At 36.7% G+C, this 16,636-nt stretch overlaps 1 protein-coding gene across 6 annotated transcripts in view; it reads left to right on the forward strand.

The window, feature by feature from the left end:
• FKBP5 (FKBP prolyl isomerase 5) overlaps positions 1-10,974 on the forward strand; it is a 60,451-nt gene extending 49,477 nt beyond the window's left edge. For all 6 annotated transcript variants that reach the window (XM_087929672.1, XM_087929670.1, XM_087929669.1 and 3 more), the window contains 2 exons: positions 1,487-1,726; positions 2,501-10,974. In XM_087929672.1, coding sequence (XP_087785798.1) covers positions 1,487-1,726; positions 2,501-2,605 — 345 coding nt within the window. In that variant the 3' untranslated portion in view covers positions 2,606-10,974. The remainder of the gene's footprint in view (positions 1-1,486; positions 1,727-2,500) is intronic.
• The last annotated feature ends 5,662 nt before the right edge of the window (positions 10,975-16,636 follow it).

Below are 16,636 nucleotides of genomic sequence, written 5' to 3' on the forward strand. Positions count from 1 at the left end.
TGTCAGCCTTGGGAGGTAGTTCAGACAAGACATGCAGAAATGCTAATTCTAACTTTATTGTAAGGGTACATTGACAGAATTCATCTCTCACCCTCATCTTTACAGTCCAAGAAACTAGGGAGGTCCCTTCTGTGATATTTATCATGTCCCCATTTCTTCTGCAGACTCAGCTGCTATTTGTCTGACAATTGTCTAGTCTCTGGTTTTTCCTTCTCTTCCCCCAAGGTCATTTCCACATACCATTACAGATTGTTATTGCATCGCCCATCAGTTGTTTTTCCGTAGGCTAAGCTACTCAGATCCTTGAATTGTTCCTTAGAGGACTTAATTTTCAGAGCTTACATCATCTTGGTATACCTCTGCTGAACTTATTTCAATTCCTCACTGTCCTTTTTGCTAATCAGAATGGGAGACAGTACTTCAAATGGGGCTGACAAGGACACTCATATACTACTGATAAGTCAGATCTCCCCCATGTTGTAGAAGTGCTTTATATTTTTCCTATCCAGACACAAAACTTTAAATTTCTCTTTGTTAAATTATATCCTATTCATATCAGTCTTGTACTGAAGTAGATACTTTTTAAACTTCTCTTTAATCTAAATAATTAGCCACCCCACACAATCTTTTCTCCTCTGCATAATTTGTGAATGTCCCAATTCCTTCATCCAAATCATTGATTAAAATGTTGTTGATAAAACTCCTGGATGACTTTTGTATCATGAACAGTGTATTAAATATCTTGTTTAGTATTATTTTTCACCAGTACAAGCTTAAAGCTGTTTCTCCCAAGATATTCCTCAAGTTATACAGATTTCTGAATATAGTACAGCTAGAACAATGTGTTAAAAGTGAGACAGAACATTTATGTTACTGAGATAATTATATAAAAGAAAGGCATGTGTTTTTAGACAACACTATAAATATCTGGGCATTATGAGTCATCATATAAACTTTGCCTGTAAGTTTTCTGTTTAGCCTCCATTTGGAAGTTGTAAACACTATATCCATTTACATTTAGTCATAGTATCATATTACTATTTCTAGAATATTCCATTTGTAGCTGTAAAAGCTGTGCTCCATAATATCTAAATTTGGGGCAAAAAAAAATCCATTTTGAAGATTAGTATAAGAGATTATTATAATTGTAATGACAGAATATTTGAGAGACAGATTGCTATGATAGATTTTTTAATACTTTGCTTTTACAATAATAGTTTTTCTTATTTCTATAGTAGTATATGTGGCATTGTAAAACAATCTAATAAAACAATCTGCTTCTGAATTTTAGTTTCTGTTTTGGTACACATGTGATAATTACATTGTAAAATTTAGCATATGCAGTGTGAAGCTTTAGTTTTACCTTCCTATTTTGAAAATAGGTGGGGTTCATAGTTTTGTTACTGGCATTACTAACCATGTCTTTTATTATGAGGGAATTTTTCCACCTTTAATTTATGTTAATTATAAGAATGTTTGTTTGCAGGCATTAGCATTGGACCAAGCCAATGAAAAGGGCTTGTACCGAAGAGGAGAGGCAAGGCTGCTCATGAATGAATTTGAGTTGGCAAAATGTGACTTTCAGAGAGTGCTAGAAGTGAATCCACAGAATAAGGCAGCCAAGTCACAAATTACCATGTGTCAGAAGAAAACAAAGGAGCACAATGAACGGGACCGAAAGATATATGCCAACATGTTCAAGAAATTTGCAGAGAGAGATGCAAAGGTTTGCACCTTGCCAGTATGGCCCCCTTCCAACCATTGTTAAATTACAGGATTTCTTATGGAATTGTACAGAAGTATTGTAAAAATACAATTTCCTTTGTTTGATGCATATAAAATGTCAAGCTTCATTCACATTCATTTATTATAAATTATTTCCAATAATCTGATAGCACTGCTATAATTCTTGTAACCATTACACAAACATAGGAATGAAATAATTTCAGTCATGTTATTTTGACAATGGAGATGATTCCTTTAAAGCAGGGGCGTCACATGACATATTGTGACTTTTTCCCCCTTCACTAAACTTGCAGTGGCCATGGCTAGTGGGTGACACATCTGGCCATGAGCTGCAAATTTGACACCCCCGGTTTAAAGGATTTCTGTTTATTTCTATGTAACGGTAATCAAAATAGTTAACAAAGAACAGTGAAGTATCTTTCCTTCAATCACTTAATACTTTTTCACGTGCTCAAAGTACAGCTTCATAATATTGAATATATATAATATTTCATATACTTCCAATTTATACCAGATATATATTTAGAAAGTTCAGAGGTTTTGTGAATTACTGATTGATTCAGAAGTTGTGTAAACAACTTTCATTTTCCATTCTGAGTCTCATACCCATCTTTGTTTTAGCAAATTTTACAGTGTTCCTAGCGAGTAATTTCTTTTTCATTGATCAGTTTAGATTGAAAGACCTATTGTTTTTTAAACATGTGCTTGTACCTTTCCCCTAACACCCACATGGGGCATTTGTTATTGGCTGTAGGAGGAGGCCAGTAAAACTACGGAAGAGAAGGAGGAAAAGCCATCTTCAGAAATTGAGCTTAAGAAGACAGTGACTGAAGGCAGTGAATCAGAGGGCCATGTATGACTGTGCAGCAGAAGGACAGTCCTGAATTTAGCCTGCACCCAGACAGGTTTCTGAAGAACTCAGAAATTCTACAGTGTTTAATGTAAAGTTTGTTTCAATAGGCATTATTGTGGAAGCAAAAGCCTATCCAGAAGTTTCACAAGAAATGATAAAATTACTGCCACTGCTGTGACCATGCTCAGCAGTGCACCATAAACCAAGGACAGAATGGGACCACTTCAAGTGGAACAAATGGTTCAGTAACAAATACCCACAATGGTTCTTGATTATAGATGGCTCAGAGCTCATTTCACTTTGCATCAGGCAGTGACCAGGATAGGGCCCCACGGTGATAAGAGAACAGGAGCTGTCGGTTATATAGATTTCGCATTGCATTTGGTTGTGTTTGTGGTAGCACCACATGTGTATATTCTGCATGTCAGAAAGAAAGGCCCAAGTGCTACCTATTCAAGGTACCACTCCCATGTTATTAGAGTCAAATGGAAAACAGTTTTAAAAATCAGGCTCCTGGGATTTTATTCTCTCTGTCTTGTAGTTCCAATGGGTTTCTGTAGCACAATAGTTTCTCAGGGAACTGAGTAGTCCAAATCGTGCTATTATTGTTGTTCTTGTTATTAAATGATTGCTTGCCGGCAAGGTCCCCAATCTATTGATGACCAAGTACAGCAGAAATGCCAGCTTCTGGGCGTGAGCATTTCCCACCTCTCATTCCCCACTTTCCTATAAATATGATCAGCACCAAACAGCGCTGATTAGCTGCTGCAGAAGGAGGGAAAGGAATCTGGACTGAACTAGGCCATTCCCCGCTTCCAGGATCAGTTAGATGTGGACATAGGGATTCTTGAGGACAGTAGCCTTTTTCCTTTTTAATGCATTTTTTCTTGCTGTGTGGGGCAAATGTATGCAGTAATCAACTTGAATTATGTGTTGAGACCCGTTGAATGCATTGCTCAAATTTATAACATGATAGCAATCAGGATATTTTTTAAAAAAGAAAAAGATTTTCTTTCAAAAAATCATTATGATTAGTTTTATCAGTAATACGGTGACATATTTTGCAACATTAAAAATACTTTTAGAAACTAAATTTGTAATTTGGTTTTAAAACTTTTTGCTCATTCCGGGAATCCTTCTTTAAATTCTTGTTTGGATCCCTCTGAAGTTGTCAGCTTGCTTTTGAATGCTTTGTAAAACAAAGTGGGTCCACTCTCAATGCTATAAATGGTAGGACTGGGCAGTGTTTTAGATGTGGAAGTGAAAAAGCTGATTCAGAGTGCATGGAAGTGCAAACGATACCTATCTGCAACTCCTTAAATCAAACCCATCTTTTTCCAGAATCACACACCAAACCTTCAGGAGATCCCGGGAAAAAGTGAGGCTGCTTCAGATTCAGTCTTGGAATCTGAAGTGCCAAACCATTTGCCTTCAAATCCAAAACACCACAGCCCCAATAAATACTTCTTAAATATTTTTTTTCAGGATAAAGCAGTGAGTTTTTGCTGCAGATGGCTCATGTCAGTCTTCATTCTATCTCAATCATTCATTAATAGCACTGAAATTCATTTGAGTGTTCATTCCTAGGGAAATATAATTTTACTTAAACCCCATTGAAATGGCAGCATGTTTCCTCATTGCATTCAATGGTGCTTATGAAACTATTTTTTTTTCTCTGGGTCTGGTCAACATGTTTACTAATAATCTGTGATGGAACGTTATGTTTCATCATGCATAGAGCTGTACCTCCATTACAGAATGTATAGGGCATTTTGCTTTCCTGTATGTCAGATGGACAACACTGCTATATTTTAAATTCGTTTAATATTTTCAATGTTAATTTCACTGGGAATTTAACACATGCTTACCTTTTTTTTCCTGGTGGTTTTCTTCTCTGATAAATTGCAGTTTTTATGTTCTTTTCTTATCCCTTTCTTTTCTCACTGAAATCATTGTTCTCTCTTTTCTGCTATTATTCCACTGTTTAATCATATACAGGTAGTCCTCGACTTACAACAGTTCATTTAGTGACTGTTTAAAGTTACAACGGCACTGAAAAAAGTGACTTATGACCACTTTTCACACTTACAACCATTGCAGCATCCTCACAGTCACATGATCAAAGTTCAGAGGCTTGGCAAGTGACTTGTACTTATGATGGTTGCAGTGTCCCGGGGGTATATGATCCCCTTTTGCGAATTGCTGATAAGCAGTCAATCAGGAAGCCAGATTTACTTAACAGCCATGTTATTAACTGAATGATTGCAGTGATTCACTTAACAATCCTGGCAAGAAAGATTGTAAAATGGGCCAAAACTCACCTAACAACACTTAGCAACAGAAATGTTGAGCTCAGTTGTGGTGGTAAGTCAAAGACTACCTGTATTAACATGGACAGAGAAGAGATAAGACTTCATTGGCATTATTTTTACACTTAAGTGAAACCTTAAGTCCCTTTGTTATAATAACATAGAGATTATACCCAGTCTCTGATTAGGAAAGCAGTATCTATTGGTAGTAGGCAGATCTTGCTATCTGGTGGTGCTATCTGAAATCTAAATGATAGATTCTTGTTGGTTATTCTATTCATTTTAACGGAAACTGAATTTTATTTACCATGGTTAATCCTAGCTTTTGAATGATTATATACCTCTTCACATATACCCAAGTTTCTGTATAGGATGCTAAGAGATGGAAGGAATAATATGGCTGTCTAGAGTACACTGACCAGCAATTTCAGACACTTGTCCCAATGTTCATTTTGTCACATAGATGATTATATTATATTTCTATACCAAATTATAGCCTTCAACATTACTTTCGTGAGCCATATTGACATAATAGGGAGCAAGTCTTTCAGATTAGATTGCAAGTCATAATTCTCATTTTTTCTTTCTGTGCTCATAAACTGTATGAATTATTGAAAGTCTTAATATAATAAGCATCCACAATAAACAAGAAAGAAGATAAAAATTCATTCTGGATGAAAATTATCCAACAATACTAAAGAATGATTTTTTTTATGTTGCAATATTTCACCGACACAGAATTTAGTACAAGTAGTAATGTGCCCTGTTGTCTGCTATTTTTTTTTCCAAAGAGGAACATGAGCAAATGGAATGTCAGCCTTAGACAATAGATGGATATGTTATTTTGTCTTGTTTGAACAGCAAATTTTGAGAAGACTCAGCTTGATGTTCCGGATAATGTTGATTTACAATGCTAGCTATGGTTTCAGTTTCACCATGAATGCTTTAGCTACAAGAAAGATTTTCTGTTTGAAATAGATAAAACTTTAATGAGTAAAGGCCTCTCCCAGCTAGGGAGGATTAGTATATGCTATTGCCCTACAAATTATTATGTGCTATCCAAAATGTGTTCCAATTCTTTTAGAAAGGTTACTTTCTGTGGGCCTAAAATCAGTGACTGAAACAAAGTCAAAGTTATTTTAGACTTTCCACCTGTAACAGTTCCTATATTTTTACGCTATCTGTCATAATTTTAACATGGAACCCTGGGCTTCAACTGATCTTTCCTTTTTCTTATATCTGTACCATTACTCACGTTTCTCACCAAATTAACACTGAACTCACAACTTTGCCGAGGGCATCTGTTTAGTATGAAGTGGCTTGGAAATATATACCTCTAAGGTGGATGTTCAACGTTTCCTGTTTTGCATCCTGTAGATTCTTAGCTTATTTTTAGTTACATGACTGTTGGAACATCAAGATAACTACATCTACCTCAATAATGTGGCTTTTCTTTTGTTATTCAACTCAACCATTTGATGCTTGATTACTTGTTCTAAATTAAGTTAGTTCTTTCAGAACTATTCTATGCTGAAGAGAAATTCAATTTTATTATTTCATATATATATAGTTTAGTTTTTGCTAAGGATACTATAAGAGAGAGATAATGAAATAATTCAGTTCAGCCATCAGTGAGATTTCTATATGATTTTTCTAGTGAACTATCTTTTTTTTTAAAGAAATGACCACATATTTTCCTCATGTAACTTGCTGAATGATTGCTACTGATAGGAATCAGTTATCCTTTGCTATCCAGACGTTGCTGTATGCAGTTGCTAGTAAACTACTCAAAGGCTACTTTTGTTAGGGTCTCCTGTTGAAGAGAGAGAAGTATAATCATTAGCAGTACAGTACACAACTTCAGGAACTGTTTTCTTAGATGTATCAATTGTTTTCAAAAACAATAATTGTTTTGTATAACTTTCAAATTGCCCCTGGATTGGACAAATACTTTTACTATCTGTGGACTCTTAGAAATACTGCTATATAATGCTGTCACCAGGAACAGGTTTGCCAGTATCAATGCTCCGCTGATGGATCTTATGTAATGCAAGATAGATGAATTCCTCACTAATTCATGCAATTTTGTTATGTTTTGATTTCCACTGACTCACATGGGCTTTGCATTCTGCTAAGAGTAGAATGGCCCTAATCCACATTATATCAGTTTCAAGATGTTACATTACCACTAAGAATCTATTGGCTTACAGAGTTTGATGCTCATTTCTGATATACACAGAGTACCAAATACTTAAATTCTTGTGTCACTCTCTAGTCTTAATTTTTCTATTTCATTTTGCTGAAGGAGGCAAACTTTGACATCTATATGATACCCAACATATTTTCATCTATTTCCATAAAGCCTTAATTCCACAGTCAATAAGTAAACTAATCTGGCCCATTATTTCTGACTGCTTTTTTTCTTTTTCCTCTTGTGATGTATATATCTAAAGGATCAATAAATTATACCTGATCTTGGTAGCTAGCAAAACATGCAGCTGTGTCAATTTGCCTATTTCTTAGATCACAGGAAAAGACCAGGACTTGTGCCTATAGCTCTGATGGGCTCTGAGAGATATTCACAAAGAATGAGAATATTTCACTGTTTCAAAGTGCCTCTAAATCCTAACTTTGCAGATCATCACCTATCAGTCTCTCACTTTGTGCCTGTTAGCCATGCTAAGTTCAATGATACACTCAAGACTAAAATGCAGATCTATGTAGTACTTCGCAGAATTATGTCCAAACCAACCTGATTTTGCTTTCCACGTGGAGTATCTTCTGGGTAGCATGGCCTAGCAATGCCTGTTAGTGTCTTAAGAACATAATGCCTGAAAAAATAGGCTAACAGTCCTTCCAAAGGAATATTGCTGCTGAGTGTTTACTCTATAAATATCGCAGATGTATAGAAATATAAATATTACAGATGTGTAGAAGTGGTCAATTATCCTGTGTATTGTGTATTGCTGTGTCTATTTTCCTACTTTTCAAGTTCTCACCTATCCTGAATTACTTGTAAAGTGGAGTGCCAAGTTAATAGTTTGAAGAGTTTTCAAATGGGACAGATGGATTGGTGAAAGGTAGCTCTGTAAATAAAACTACTGACTAAGATGCAACTTCTATCTTAACAGAGAACGTATTTTAGGCAACAGATAGTGAAAAGGAAATAAAGAGAAGTTGCTGTCTTATTTTGCTTTGTGAGTCGTCCTTCTAAAAGCATTTACCTGATCAATGTGGCAAACAGAATGTTGCAATAATGGGCTTTAGCTTTAATTTCTTCAAGCAGTGTTTTGCTTGTTTCATTCTCCAAACTTCAGATTGTATATAAATATGTACTAAGCACAGCAGAATTATGCAGGCATTGTATTCATATACATCATGTTTTTCTTAAATCCTGGTAGGTTCTGCCCCTCTAATTGTAAAAGCTATCTTGGAGCTCAGCAAGATATAAGATCACAATTAGTTTAAAATACTCAAGCTTCAGAGGCTGATATGTGAGAAAGCTCAACTCATTTTAATAGTATAAATGTATCAGAAAAATTATAAAACAGCCCTTTCAAGTTTAAACTGCTAAAGTGGAACACTTCCTTTGCTAACCAGACAACTGACACTTCAGTGACAGAAAGCACAGGGCAACAATGGAAGCTAAATCCCAGTTGAAGACACATAATGCAATGCTATTACTTTGATTTTCTGAAATATATAAAGAGTTATGATATTGACACTGCAAGGCTTCTGCACTTTTTCTTAAAGGATTAACTATTATGTTTGGGGTGAGGTATCCACAGTGCACTTCTAAGACTTTGCTGAGACAAGTAATGGATATCATTACTGCAACTTTGTCCAAGGACAGTTGTTCCACACCCAGCCTGAAATTGCAAATTGCAAAATTGTTTAAGAGTGGGGAAAATGCTTTTGTGGCTATATCAATGCTCTGCATTGCTTGCTTCTTTTGAGAAGCGAGATTGTTTATATTTGTGTTATTTTACTTGTTTACCTTACTTTACATTTGCTATTCTAAGAAGAGAACCAGTATGATATAATGGTTAAGGCATCAATCTAGAATCAAAGAGACTGTGAGTTGTGGACTCCGCCTTAGGCACAAAACCAGCTGGGCCTTCATATCCGCTCAACCCTAGGTAGCAGGCAATGTTAAATTACTTTTGAAATTTTGTAAAGGAAATCATAGGGACTTGTCTAAGCAATCACAAGGAGTGAACACTAACTCAAAGGTACAATAAGTAAAACATCTGCTAAGACCACCTACTGAACTTGTGGGTGTCACCATATTCCTCATTCATCCTCTTTTCACTGAGAGACAGTGAGGTTTTCCACTCCTGTGAATGCAGATGTCACCTTTCGCACATTATCTTGATTTAGGCTACATAATGAACTTTTGTCTCCAGGACAAACATGAGAGCAAAGGCCACTGAAGGGAGAGAAGACTGAAAGCTTTGCTTGCCCAGCATGTGAAACTGTAAACTCTGTTTAACGAAGTATGTTAGCTAATACAAAAATTACTCAAGCTACAGGATGTATTGCTGTGTTGTGTATAATCACAGCAGCATGCTAAATGGCGTGTGGTGTTGGCTTAATTTGTTAACACAACCATTATTGTTTGTTACTCATGGCTTACGGGTTAGCACGTGCAAAAAATAACCAGTTTTTTGATTACCACTTAGAGAAAAAAGCTGAATATGCTGTTGACTTCAGAGCAGAGACTGCACCTCTGTTCTTCAGAGGGAATTGACTGCAATATTTTCTTGAAAACCTTGAAGAGCTCTTGAAGCAACAGAGGTGAGAAATATTACTCTGAAGTGCCCTCAAGCCATGATGCAAATACAACATAACAGACACCACCACCACTATAAAGTTGGTGGTTTGCTATTTGGGTGTAGCTTACAGAATCTATTTAGTTCTCATCTAATTGGCCTTAAGGTATTGCTACTCAAGAGGACATCTGACTCTTCTCTCTTCCATGCTGCTGGAGGCAATAGAAGTCTATAATGATAAATTATATCATTGCTCCTCCTATAGGTAGTTGAAAGAAATTCAGCCACAGTACAGCCTTAAATGAGTGGGATATTTTCCCCCCTCTTTGTGGATTCCTTTTAGAATAAGAAACCCAAATCTATTTTTTCTTGCAAGAAAATCTTTCACAAAGTATTTCTGCAAACTGCAAACTTTGCAATTTTTTCTGTCAAATGGCTTCTCCGTGGCTGCCATGTATATGCACGAATGCACATACATTGCCCCATTGTGTATACGTTTGCCACATTAAAGCAAATGGGCAGTTCACCCCAAATATGAGAGGTAGGGCAAGGGTGATGGTTGAGCCAGTGCTTGACCTAAAGCTTGCAAAGTGGGACTTAGATTACTGGTGAAGTATTTGTTATGCCTGCTCTTTAAATACAGAATAAGTCTTCATTCTATGAGGCTATTTATACATACTTAATTCTTGGAGTCTGGTCATTTTTTCATATCCATCTGTAATTCATCATAAACTAGCTGAAAATGGAAGTCAATGTCATAAAGAAAACCACTATCTTAAAAAGAAAATTATCCTATTTCATATTTAAATCCACCCAAAATAATTGTGATCAGATGCATATTGTTGATTAGCTACCGTACCTTATTTTCTGTCCAGCAAGAGAGTCTTAAGGAATGTTTCCAATAGAATTTTAACTTACAAAAGAGCAGTAGAATGGCAGCACCCTATAAGACTATAAAATATAAAATATAGCACAATAAATTAATATAATTCTAGTGGAACCTGGCTGTGCTGAGTAGAAACCTGAATTCTTTTTTTAAAAAAATGTGTTTAAAAAAAACCCATAACTGAATAGAGAGCTTAGATCTGTGGTGCTTAAATTAGCATATTGCTTATATATTGCACACAGATGGGTTATTCCAAACATGATCTAAAAATCTGTGTATCTTTGGAAGGTAAAAACCTTCCCAAAGCACCTGTTACAGTGAATTAAAGCACTTAAGTGTTGGAGAAACTATTTTAACCCCTATTTGTATGAAAAAACAACAAAAATAAAATCTGACCTTTTTTCTCAACATGTCATGCTTTGTGTTTTTCTATATACCTCCTACCATTTCTTAACAAAAAGGAACTACTACCTAATCTGGTAATGTATGCTTTTTTCAAAACAGCACATATCAGTTGAAACAAGGTGTACAGCCTAATAAAAGTAGAAGTGTGAGAGAATTTATTGGAGAAGGGAAGTCAAGGCAAACCAGCTTTGGGAAATAAAGATGTCAGTTTAACTTGACATCAAAAGAATGTGATGATTTCTGATATATAGCATATTGGTACTTTTAAAACATTAAAGTTATTTGTAGCCATTAACAATAATAAAAGCATTGTGGATTATAAGCACCCGAACTGCAAGCAAGACTGAAATGAGAGGTGAAATTTCCTTCTATCTGAGCAAGGAGAGATATTATGTCCTTACCAAGGTCAATTTGCCATGACATGTATTGTCTACCTAATAAACTAGATGAACTGAGCTGTTATTTCTATAGAAACAGAACAGCATGTCATTTAAATCCAGGAAGGGGATTAAGCTGTGTCTAACTTAGCTTGCTGGCCTTTGGACCAAGATAGGAGGCTAAAATAGCTGTGAAATGGAGTGTCTCTGACTAGCATCACTTTAGCCCGTTTCCTTAGATACACATGAAGTAAAATAAGAGCAAAGAAAGGAGTGGAGGCTCTGATCTCCAGAGTTCTACTTCTTAACAGAAAGCAGAGGCATAATTATGGAAATGCCAAAGTTAATTGGCTTTCCACCAATATTGGTAGAGTTCCTCACATAGCAAAAGATGTTGCCATTTTTGCAACAACTAATCCAAATGCTCAATGCTTGGTGAAACCTCAACTGGGATAGGAGTGATTGTAAACACTGATCAATAAACACATAATTGTTGGCAGCCAATACTCTATATGGCTAAATTTGCATCTGTCTAGAAGTGTCTTTGTGTAATTGTATTGTTGTGTGAGAAAGACCTGGGAATGAGGAGATGCTGCCTGGAGAGCTGTCAGATAAGGGACCGCGTAGTTGGATAATGGGTTGGGTAAAAGGCAGACAAGGGACTCTCCCTAGTTTCTAGAGCTGTAAAGGAGACAAGGAGAGAGTTGTACTTGTGTAAGTTTCTGTTAACTTAGCTTTACAGTAAAGTAAAGTAAAACTGGTAAAACTGACAGCAATAGACTTCTGGTGGTTGGTCAGAACAGATATTTCCTTATTATGAAAGAATAGTTTGGAGAGAGTATGTTGTATCATTCAGTGAGAGCACCATCTTGTGAGTAATGGCACATTCAATAGGCAAGTGAGACCATGAGAAAAAGGAGGACAAAAGTACCATAATAGTAGGCAATGCCTGATTGTGACTAGTGTGAAAGAAGGTAGTATATGATGGAAAGAACTGCCCTAGGAATGGGACAACTTGCCACAGCCTACTCGCCGTGGCCACCTCACCATAGCCAACTTGCCATGGGACAACTCGCTGCAGGACAATTTATCAATTCAATTTAATTATTTAAAATGAATTTAAAAATGTGTCATTCAGATTTCATTATGTCCCTCCTTTTGCATCCTTTCTTTAATGATTCTATTCCACTATTTCTTTGATGTAAGTATAACTCTTGTCCTGTAGTGAGGTGTCCCCCAGCGAGTTGGCTGTGGCAAGTTATCCCATGGCAAGTTGGCTGAAGCAACTTGGCTGTCGCAAGTTGGCCAACAATGAATCATCATAGACCCAACTCTCGTTGCTCAAACCATAAGCAATGGAGCTAGACCTTGTAGTAAAACTATATAAAATGCACATATGATCACAGTGAAAAGATACTTGGGACCATGCATTTTGGGAGGAGTTTTATTTCTCTACACGCAAACACACACCCTATAATCTATCTTGCCTTCCCATTAAAATGTCCTTCAAAAGTGGTAATTTCCCACACATTGAAATTTTCTGCTACCTTGTGAGGGCAAATGGCTCCAGAGTGTTAAGTTCAGTGACACAACAGCACAGAGGAAGAGTTAGTCCCCGTTTCTTGCACATCGGAGCACCAATTCATGACACCATGTGGATCTACCTAGTTTGAGTAAGCAAGCTTTTTTATTATATGCGGTATTAAATATGAAAGATGTGTTCTAAAAATCCAGTGTACTCTCTTCACAGAAACATCAATGTTGTCTATCATGGATACTTTCCATTGTTTTGGAAAGGGATGGCTCTCACATTAAGAAAGTGATCTTGCTTAAGATATGATTGTATGCTTGAAGGATGTCACGAATTTTATTCTAGTCAAAAAGGCTTGGGGATTATTATTCTGTCTTTAATGATGAATTTTGCTTCTTTGCTTTCTCCATCACCTCTCTTAACATAACCTGCAGCTAATTCTTTGAAAGCCATCTGGATAATACCATAGTAGTAAAATGCCACCTAGTGGAAAAATATTCTTCTAGTCCTGAAATGAAACCAGTTAATTAACTGAATGAGATGAGTCTCATCAAAACTAACATAAGATAAAAGACAAGGGTCTGTGTCTTTAATTATGAGCTTGTTTTTGAGCCCAGTGCAGAACTATTCCATTAGAAGAGTAGATGAGGCAAACAACCAAGCTTATAGAGAGCTTTGTGTAGGTTTCTAGGTAACAATCCAGGTTTTGAAAGTGGTTTGCTGTTGCCTCCTTAAAGGATTCCCCCCTCGCCCCCGCATCCCAATCTGAATTTTCTTAGCTTTTCAAGAAAAGCCAAAGTTAATGAGGCTCAGTCATGTTATTTTTAGATATATTCTCATTTGAATACCTCCTAATATTGACAAATTATCCATTTGAATAGAAAGTTTTCTGTAGGTTTTAAATGAATATAAAACATCAGTAAGAAAGTAACGGGATTTATCGGGAGCCTACTCTTGGCCATTCCTATTCCATTTCTTAGTTTTAAATTAGCAGCTAAAGAAACCATCCAAAAGAGAGCCTTTTTGTTGCCTCTCCCATAACCTTATTATTGAAAGCGTTCTAATATCTTATAAAGGGATTATATTTTCTTTTCTGGACAATATTTGCATATGAGAAATTAGCATAGCAATAAGGCAGTGGTCCCCAAACTTGGCAACTTTAAGACTTGTGGACTTCAACTCCCAGAATTCTTCAGCCAGGCTGAGGAATTTTGGGAGTTGAAGTCCTCAACTCTTAAAGTTGCCAAGTTTGGGGTCCTCTGCAATAAGGGAAAAGAGTAAGAAGCTCCCTTTGTTTCTGGAAAGCAATTAGCAACTATCACAGAGCTTCAAGTGCAGGCTTATAATGTCTCAGGTATTTTAGCAGTCTGCTGTCTATATTTTGCACCGCTTGCAGTTTCCACGTACTATTTTTCAGGATATTGCATGCCCAAGTCACAACGTGATCATAATAGAAATGTCAGTAGGCCCAACTGAGCAGTCATCGCCATTGCTGCCATTTATGGTTGCAGAGAGAGCTGGAAGCCAAGGGGAACCTCTTGACTATGGATTTGCCCATTCAGAAAACTAATAACCCATTCAAAATAGTCTGAAACAATCAGAGCCTGATTTCTTATTAATCAGCATCTGACTGGAATTTAATGGCAATTTCTCCAGGCTATTGCTGACCTTTAGGTACTTATCTATTAAGACTGTGTATTTGAGGGATTCCTCTCTCATTAGGAGCTTATGTTCTATGCTTGATGGAGATCTTATTTTGGGGAGGCCTGCTCTCTCTTTTTGCTCTGGCAAGCTATGGCTTAGATTATAAAAAGGTCAATGGTAAAATGGAGAAGATCCTATCTTGCTGATAAAGGACAAATAAAGTAGACTTTGTGGAATTCCAGTTCAATTGAAGGCAAATATACATGTCCCACGATAATGATGTGAAATTTGGGTTTGGTCACTGGGACCAGAGATGTACTCTTCTGAGCTTTCAGATTCCAGTACAGTTCATGTCAATTTGAGATACAGTAGACAGTTACGTGGGGCAGGCGCTTCTAGCTTGTCCTGATTTAACACAAAGCATTGATCCCAGGAATTAAAAAATGCCTGCACCCTGACCTCAGGGCATTAACATTTCTACCCCTATGCAGTCCAAAAGCACCTTCAAAGATTGAACCCAAAGCACAGCACAGTATTTCTAGATTTAAACAATTTATGTTGGGTCAGCCATTAAACCTCCCTTGGATAGAATAGAAATAGAATAGAACAGAACCAAAAAAAACAGAAAAGAACAGAACTCTTTATTGGCCAAGTATGATTAGACACACAAGGAATTTGTCTTGGTGCAAACGCTCTTAGCATACATAAAAGAAAAGATACATTCATCAAGAGTCAAGAATCATCAGGTACAACCCTTAATGATAGTCATAGGGTACAATAAGCAATCAAATCATACTAGGAAACAGTCGATATAAATCGTAAGGATACAAGGGACAAAGTTACAGTCATACAGTCACAAGTGAGAGGGGATGGGTGATAAGGAGCGACGAGAAGATTAATAGTAATAGTAGTGCAGATCCACTAAAATCTGATCTATTGCAGAATGCTGTGAATAGGGAGAACTGTCTCCAGCAATAATTCACAGCATCTTCCTTTCTTGTCATTTTGAACAGCTGTAGGTGTTAATTTGTCTAGGCCTAAACCATATAGTGCCCTCTTGTGGTCAGTAGTGGAGATAACCATTCTAGACCAGTATTTCTTGCGCCAGTTGTTAAAATCAACATTGTCTGAGGCAGAAAGTGTTGGCTTTCACAGAGAGAAGGACAAAAGCAGCTTGCAATTTTATTTTTATTGACTTTTGGAAAATGATTGTCTTATAACATAGCTCATTGATTCTGATATACTGTGAAGATGATTCAGAATTTATATCCTGCCGTATTTCAAACTTTTCATTCTCTTTTACAATATTTTCTGATTTCCTCTTATCTTTACTTCTTATAGTGTCCATTGATGGTGGATGCTTGCTCATATTTTCTGCACTGTTGTTCACCCATTCAAAGAAATCCACCAGGGAGCACCAGGGAAATACCCGAGGATTGGAAAAGAGCTGATACGGTTCCCATCTTGAAAAATAAAGGTGATGGGAAACAGACCCAGACCAATCAGCCTAACATCAATACCTGGAAAGATACTGGAAAGGATAATAAAAAAACAGATCTGTGAATATATAGAAATAAAATTATAACTAAAAGCCAACATGGGTGTGTTAAAAACAGATCATGCCAAACCAATCTTATTTCATTCTTTGACAAAATGATTAAATTAGTAGACCGGCATAATGCAGTGGGCACAGTATACTTAGACTTCAGCAAGGCATTCAACAGTGGACCACAGCCTACTTCTTGGCAAGCTAGAAAAATGAGGGAGAGACAGCACCACCACCAGGTGGAGTTATAACTGGCGGACAAACCATACTCAGTGGGTCATCTTTAATGGTTCTACATCTGCACAGAGGGAAGTAAGCAGCGGGGTATCACAAGATTCTGTCTTAGGCCCACACTCTTCAATGTCTCCATAAATCACTTAGATAAGGAAATAGAAGGAAAACAAATCCTCCAGCTTAGCGACATCAACAAGCTAATAAAATGGGTGTATAAACAGAGGCATAAAATCAAAATCACTTTCTAAAGGCTAGAACCGGAATTATTTTCCAAAGCACCAGAAGACAAGAAACAATGGATGGAAACTAATCAAGAGCAGAAGCAACCTGGAA

The sequence above is a fragment of the Pseudonaja textilis genome, chromosome 3 (genome assembly GCF_049901715.1).
Source record: "Pseudonaja textilis isolate UNSWEBS1 chromosome 3, rPseTex1.2, whole genome shotgun sequence".
Taxonomy (NCBI): Eukaryota; Metazoa; Chordata; class Lepidosauria; order Squamata; family Elapidae; genus Pseudonaja; species Pseudonaja textilis.